The sequence below is a fragment of the Limulus polyphemus genome, unplaced genomic scaffold (assembly GCF_000517525.1).
Source record: "Limulus polyphemus unplaced genomic scaffold, Limulus_polyphemus-2.1.2 Scaffold921, whole genome shotgun sequence".
Taxonomy (NCBI): domain Eukaryota; kingdom Metazoa; phylum Arthropoda; class Merostomata; order Xiphosura; family Limulidae; genus Limulus; species Limulus polyphemus.
This window is the reverse complement of record NW_013666531.1, coordinates 169168-177465: the sequence shown is the minus strand read 5'-3', so window position 1 is coordinate 177465 and position 8298 is coordinate 169168. Positions and strand designations below refer to the sequence as shown.

Genomic DNA, 8298 nt, shown 5'->3' with positions numbered 1-8298 from the left:
CTCTATCTTCAATCTATCTGCATATCTCTCTTCTTTTATTTGCCGGGCTTATATACCAAAAGAGAGGGCGTCCCAAACAAACTAAGAAATTCACGATCATTCGAGAAACTCCTCGCACACGCCACTAGCGCCAATGCGCCAGCAGTGTCATGTGACTTCCGCTGTCGTAACAATAGTAAGAATATTACTTATCGAGCTTATATGCATAAAGTTTCAGTCAGAAAACAATAAACTCAAGATATAGATTTGTGAAAATATCTACAGAAAGAAAATATTATAATTTTATTGTAATTGTTAAACATAACTGTTTACGTAAATCATTTAAACTTTACGAAACAGATCAACTTATAAAGCTAAACATGAAGTTCTTTTATATTGCTTAGAGATTTAAATAAGCTTTATTTTCAGGGTGAGTGTATGTATAAATATATTCATTATAAAAATGAATTAGCGACAAGTGTTTTACATATAAAATGTCAGTAAATCCAAAAATTATGTCATGCAAGTTATATATATAAGCAAACCTATAATCAGTATGCTAAATGTGTACTAAACACAATCGTATACTAACTGTCTCGTTCAATATTTATAAAAACGAATCATTATGTGTGATAAAACTTTTCAGGATGTATATCAGTTAGAGAAGCAAAACTAAGGAATTAATGAATTAGTGAAGTGTTTTACACATAAAATAACTGATAATTGTAAAAGGTGTTATGCTATAATATTTTCCTCGTTCAAATAATAGATAATTTAAGATAGTATGTGTGATAAAAACTGAAATATGTAGCAGAGTTATAGTAGTTGTCTCATTAAAAAATGGTTTTACTTGTAACTTTTAGGATATACAATTAAATCTAGACATTGATGACGAAATCACAAGTTGAAATATCCTACGATGAGCTTATCTTCCCATTGAACTATCTGTTTATAGTTAACACAATCTGCCTTAGCAGCACTAACCATAGTAACACCATCCGCCTTTGTAAAAAGGTATGTAATTAAATATATAGACAAAAAACTATAAAGTTGATAACAACTAGAGATTAAAAATAGCAGATTTAATGTTTTACTTATAACGCAAAACTGTAATTGTGATAAAATATTTTCAGTACTGATAATTATAAACACAATGTTATGCAAATTAGATAAATTATAAATTTTAAGACTTTGATTGTTACTATAAAGTTCATGGCATATTAAGACACAATGATCTACATCACCCTCTGGTGGTTCGCTTGGGAACTATCTGTGTGCTTATCATAGCAATACACCCTCTGGTGCTACTTTGTGGAATTAAGATGTCAACTTCCCCTCAGACAACAGCGCTCTGTTGTCACTTCGTGGACGGAATCGTCTCTGAAGCCTACTAGTAACAGTTATGTAATCCTCAGGCGTCAGCATCCTTTGTATATTATGTAACCCTCAAGACTATTGAATATCTTATCAATTTCACCATAACTACCATTAATTGTCTCTCCAGTTTCATTCTACCTATAAGTAAGTATCTCACCATCATCACATCAGAAACCACCAGTTTCATTATAATCTCGAGTAATTTGCTCATCAACCTCATTGTGCCAACTTAACTGAACCTTCTAGTAATTGTTTGATAACTTTGATTAATAACTTTTATTAGTAACTCTCTTATTAACTTCAACTTATATCCCATTAATTGTCTCAACAATTTAACTTTCCCTATCACTAACTGTCTCATTAACTTCACTGACAGTACCAGTAACTGTATAATCAGCTTCATTTAACAGAAAATTAACTAAGTCGCCAGCTTCACTGTATCTATCAGTAGCTGTCTTACTAATTTTATTGAACATACCAATAACTGACTTGTCAGCTTCACTGTACCTACCACTAGCTCTATCAACAACTTCATTGTACCTAACTAACAATAGCTGTCTTACCAGCTTCATTGTGACTGCAAGCAGCTGTCTTATCAGCTTCACTGCATCTATCAGTAGCTGTCTCATCAGCTTCACTATACCTACCCAGTTGCTGTTTTACTAATTTCATTGTAAATACCAGTAGCTGCATCACCAGCATCACTATACCTACCAGTTGCTGTTTTACTAATTTCATTGTAAATACCAGTAGCTGTCTTACCAGCTTCACTGTATCTGCCATTAGTTGTCTCAATAATTTCATTGTACATACCAGTAGCTGTCACACCAGTTCCACTGTGCCCACAAATTTTAGGAAGAAAGGTTATAATAAAGCTTTCACATCAGTTGTGCTTGGAGATATATTGATGATATTCTTATACGTAATTGCAAGGTTTTCTTGACACGTCCAAACAAACATATTCACCAGAACTCATTGTGCAGAAAAAAAAACTTTTTCCCTTTTACTTTTAGTTTCAATAAAATCAGTACACTTTCAACATTGAAGTTATAAACTTCCCATTTATAAATACAAGTATTCCAAATAAGTTATGTTACAATGTTTACCACACACACCTTGTCAGATACAGAGAATTTGTTGTACATTAACAGTCTTCATGTAAAAACCAGGTTTCTCCTTTTGCATTTGGAATACAAAATATATATTTAATTTTGCAGGAAATCCAACATCATCAATTCTTATTTGAATATATCTACACCACTGAGCTACTGAATATATGTATTATCAACAAATGAGTGAAAGATCTTAGTTGAATATTTTCCAGAGCTCTTACTGAGCTTCATTATTCATTTGGTGAATTGATAGTTTATACTTTTGACTTACTTTCTTATAAATATATATTCCCCTCCCCCCTTAAAAAACTTAATGATTTTATTGTTATCCTAAATATAACAATTACGCCATTATATAAAAAACACGTTTCTGTTCTTGACTGACCTACAATTACACCATCTTTCTCCTGTCTGACATATCTTCTAGCTACACTGACTGGCCACTTTATTAGGACCTTCACCTTTCGTCGTGATATACCACAAGTTTCTTATTTTTGTAGTATTAATAATTATTCTTAAGTTATTCTTAATTATGAATATGTCCAGGTTTTCACAAGCCAAGTGATCAAAAAACGAGTTCATCTTGCTTTAAGCTACCTTTGTTCCTTTGTCATTTTCAAAGTATGTTATACTTGTTACCAGAGAAAATTACTTAAAGGGACCTCATTTCAGGATGTCGAAAGCAATGTCCTTTACTGGTTGTTCGGGTAATATCTAGAAATCACGTTCCCCTTTGTGTGTGGAATGAGAATGACCAGCAACGTGGTAATGCAGTGGCGTTAGGTAAAAGCAAGGTTTCGTTTTAAATAGAAACTTTTCATTTAGTTAGTCTTATTACAAAACTGATCAGGATCTTCATGTAGTTCTGAGTCAAGTTTGATGTCAATCTTAATTGATTATTATTCTACTTAATTTCCCTCAAGTAATAAACGAGAAATCTATAAGAATAAGTACCATCTATTGCTCCCTAAGAGAGTATACACACTTGTTTTCGTTTTAAATGTTTTACACTTTGTGTCCAGTCTGTTTATTCCTTAATGCCAGCTCAGCCAATACCAATTCAGCAATGTTTACCAATTCCATATCCTGTTCGAATCTGCTGTTGAGCTGACTTATCCAATGAAGCTTTAAAGTACAATCAGTTCACCCGAGAGTACCACATTAGAATGGACTCACCACAACATAGAATCTCCACAATGCCTTTAAGTGTCTTGGTTGATTGTAACCCAATGACTTAGAGATTTGGCAAAATGTAACCTTTGACTTAAATCCAAAAATATCTAAGGGAGTTGGATGATTATGCCTTTCAATCCCATTTCAGATATTATGAGTCCAGTGAATTGTTTTATTCCAGTTTTGGAAGAGTCCTCAGCACCAATAAGAAAATATGGCATTGTAGGAATAGAATGCTAGAACATTGGCCACACTATTATACTACCTTCAGCAGTTTGCACTAACAGAACAAAATGAGCAGGGCTAAGTGTTTCCTGAGTTTTTTGCTGTATTTTATTCTATCATGAGTACAAAAAAATGGATGAGACATAACTCATTAAATTGAATTCATGTTTCTAGTTATTCATTATCTACAGTTTTTTTGTTGTTGTTTTTTTGTCTACGCGCCACGAAAGACGTGTATTCATGTCTGTATTTGAAATAAACGAATTATGGATTTGTGTTTGTAATACCCCTCAGGCATGGCCTAGTTAATGATAGTCAAATCCTGGGATATAGTCTGATATATGTTCAATCGTATTTTCCCTTAACCAAACCAATGGTTGGCAGTCATAGTTTTCTATAGTGGTAAATGTATTCCTTTTCGAATGTCACTCTTGACAGCCTCAGCACTCGTTCAAGGAAATGAAATACTTTCCAATGCTACATGGGCACCGACTATCATGTCCTTTTGAAAGCCGTAAAGAACCATGCTATGGTTACATCTCTGCATTTATGAGGATTAATCAATCCTCATAACTTCACGTTATCAGCTTATTTTTCATATACAAATAAATAAACTGTACTATTTGTTTCTTTGAAGTTAAGCACAAAGCTACACAATGGGCTATCTGTGCTCTGCCCACCACGGGTATCGAAACCCAGTTTCTAGCGTTGTAAGTCCGCAGACATACCGCTGTGCCACTGGGGGGGGGGGGCTAATTGTTCTATAAATGTATTTTTTTATGCATTGTGTACTGGATTTGCTGTACTCATAAAAGCGTTGTTAGTTCGGTTTTTTTTGTTTTTGTTTTACTAATAGGTTTTGTCCACAGTTAGTATTGGTAAAGTAATTGTATGTATATGACCAGTCAATAATATTTATAAACTTGAACTACTTTATTTTGGACACTGGAAGATGTTAGAAAATAAAATGAGAAATAAATATTATTTTGAATATCAATTTCATTTTTAAGCATTAGGGAAAATAGTAAATCCTGAAACGAGTAACATTTCTTTTCAAATTGCACACAACAGTGATAGGTTTTATAAGACACTGAATTCTTTTAAATTTTCATTCTATATAAATTTTGCATGCCTATAAGTAGATAGATAATGAGAAGATTTCGGTTTTTGATGTTTCTTCTCATTGGCCCCTTATAGCCAATCACAATCTTCTTCGCTGTAGCTTTATATATGCTTAAAAATAATAAAGTATTTTAGTCTCTTGTAACTTAAAATAAAAAAAATATTGAAATAAATTAGTTTTTTTATAAAAAATATTAGATACTGCGTAATATTATCATTTAAATTCATTTTATTTGCTTTCCTTTCAACTAAATGTTTGCCGTGTCTGTAATTTACGTAAAACTGGAGAATATCGCGATAATCAAATACAGTGAAAGCAGTGACATAAGTTCAAGTTACTCCAACAATATTTGCTTTTTTTTGGAACTAAAAAGGTTTGTGTTCCTCAAGAGGTTGAGATCTAAATGTTTTACTTCTGGAATTTTTAATCATACCTAATGTCGAAATATAGCAATACACGGAAACGTGGAAGCTTTCTTTTGACAGTTGTAGTTTCACAATACTCGTAACTATATAAAGTAAGTAGTCTGGAATTGTAAGTTATATATCAGATGTTCGTTGTTTTAATGCAGTTGCAAAACCTTTAAACCACTTTGCAACGGAGAACTCACAAACTATGCAGAGCATGTTAATGGTTGTCATGGATAGTAACCTATACAGACAGAGAAAATAGTCCTTGTCAGGACTTTCCTGAAGACGGCAGCAGATTATAAGCCGAAACACCGAATACACTATAATTAATAATAATAGTTACTATTTGATAATTACACTTAGATGATCGTATGGATTATTAATAATGACAACGATTGTTATCTGTTGCCACAACTTTATTATAAATAATCTTAGCATGTTAATGGCTAGTTATACTGTACTAACCCTTTTAATTCTAAACTCTACCTTACTTTAACCTTTGGCTTTTGTACTTCAAATTTACCATCTCACGTTGTTCTGACCTTCAATTTTGCCAAATTAAATTTTCGAGTACACAACAAGAAGACACCCCAGAAATACGTTGTGATTATTCGTTGAGATTCAAAGTGCTCGTGTGTCCAACCTTTTAATTACCAAGTGTTTTTCATTGTTATGTATATTCTACATTTAAATACGATGGTGTCCGAGAAAGATTTTCTTTATTTTCTTGAATACTTTTACTCTTTGCATCACTCGTCAACGCATGCCTGAGAATCGTTCTTCCAAGACCTTGCCCAATAAAAGAGTCCATCTGCAAGTCTAGTTTCTGATTCTGGCTTCTTCGGAAACAGCATACGAGTCGATTGGCGGCTTCTCTAAACTCTCGCATATGGTAGGCATATAGAAAGGGATTCACAGCAGAGTTGGCATGGGACAGAACTATAAAACAATCCAGAAGCCAGGACGGTGGCACGCACGTGCGGCAGAATGCCTGAATACAGTTGATGGTGTACAGAGGAAGCCAGCAGATAACGAAAAACAAGACAATAATAGATAGTTTTTTGGCCTTACTGATGTCTCTCTTGTTGTGGTTGGAAGCTTGCTGAAGCGGGACTGTGGTGGAAGAAATGATGTCCCTATTGAATGAGCTGGATACCACATAGGTGCTGGGTGCTTGTTCGAGAGCAGATATCTGTCGCACCTTAAAAGAAGTAGAAGAAATAGATCAAAAACAGTACTAGCTGATTAAAGAAAATCGGGTTCGTATACCCTCGCTAAAGGTAGAATAATGTTTCATTGAGGGAAAGACTTTAAACTGTTTTTTTCTTTCAGATTAATAAATTTGTGATTTTTTGAAAAAAGGTTTGAATTATATATTTTCTCAAAAGAAAGTAAAACTAGACGAAATTTATTTAGCATTTTAAATTCGTATTAAATTTAAAACCACTCTTTAATATCCATATTAAACTGGAAAAAAGTAATGCAATAAAATATCTTAGATATGTAGTATGTAAAGCTATGGAAGCTGGAAAATTTATGAACTTCATAAATATTCGAACTTTATACATCAGAGAATGTCAAACTATACATTGCTTGGTAAGACATCGCAAAATTCTGTTAATTTATTTATAATTCCGTAAAATCTAACCCGAACCTCATACAAAGTATAAAACAATGCATAACTGATCAGAAGAAACAGAATAACAAGAAAAAAATCTCCTTTTATAGATTATTTAGTACAGAAGGAAAAGGAAGTCTTTCGAAATGTCGTTTTTTCCATTTGTGTTCATTTTTAGATTAATACTCCTTGACGTTCTCCGGCTAGGCAGTTACTACTCATTTCCCTTTTGTTCATCAAGAAAGAATGTTTTTCTTCTTTTGAAAGTGTAACTTAATTCAACGTATAAGCTAATTCACAAAGTATTCTCAAACATGTATAAAATGTTTTTGTTTAGGTGTTAAGTGCCAAGCTGCACAATGTGCTATCTGTGCTGTGCCCACCGCGGGGATCTAACCCTGGTTTTTAGCGTAATAAGCCCCCAAGCTTATCGCTGAGCCATTGGAGTACATGTTTAAAAATTATTTAACTTATTCTTAATGACTTAATTACTTGTCTCAGGAATTTTCAGGAATTTAGCTATATATATATACACTCTTATTTTATGACGTCAATAAAGACGACAAACTTATCATACTCAATAAGCATAATACAAATATGCACGCTAAAAATCAAAAAGTACAGAGAGTTTTACTTTAAAATAAGGAGAGAAACGTGTAAGATGCCAAATCAGAAAATGACCAACCCACCAAATTGTTCATCTTTCTTCTTCTTGTTTCAGTCGAGATAACTCTACAACTACTTTATCACTAACATCAGTTTAAACCTAAATCCACTCTATGTGTTTCTGGGCAGTGCACGATGTCATCGCTTAGTTGTAATAACCAGTAGTTATTTTTAAAAGTCATAAATCTAATCGAAACGATGTTATCGTTACCCCTTGAAGTTAACTTTTTACAGCTTTTTTACCTAAATCCACTCTATGTGTTTCTTGGCAGTGCACGATGTCATCGCTTAGTTGTAATAACTAGTAAATTTTTTAAAAATCGTAATTCTAGTTTGAACGATGTTATCATTGCCTCTTGAAGTTAGCTTTTTTACAGATATCTGATGTTCCTTCAAAGAGCTTAAATACAGGGTGAAACAGGAATTATCAGCCAATAACAGATGAACATTAGATGACTGTAACATGAAAATGCTCAATGCTTTGTACACTATACAATCAGTATCTTTAGGGAGCCAACCCCTGTATTATATACCAAGTGAAGGAGTGAAAAAATCAATATATATATACACCTGGAAAAAAGTTAAGCACCCCCAAATATTTTTCAGGATTGCTTA

General features: G+C 33.1%; 1 protein-coding gene across 1 annotated transcript in view; it reads right to left on the bottom strand.

Moving 5' to 3' along the window:
• Window positions 1–5254: 5254 nt before the first annotated feature.
• Window positions 5255–8298, bottom strand: part of LOC106461242 (adenosine receptor A2b-like) — a 29123-nt gene continuing 26079 nt past the window's right edge. The window contains exon 2 of the mRNA XM_013921049.2: window positions 5255–6600. Coding sequence (XP_013776503.1) covers window positions 6070–6600 — 531 coding nt within the window. The 3' untranslated portion in view covers window positions 5255–6069. The remainder of the gene's footprint in view (window positions 6601–8298) is intronic.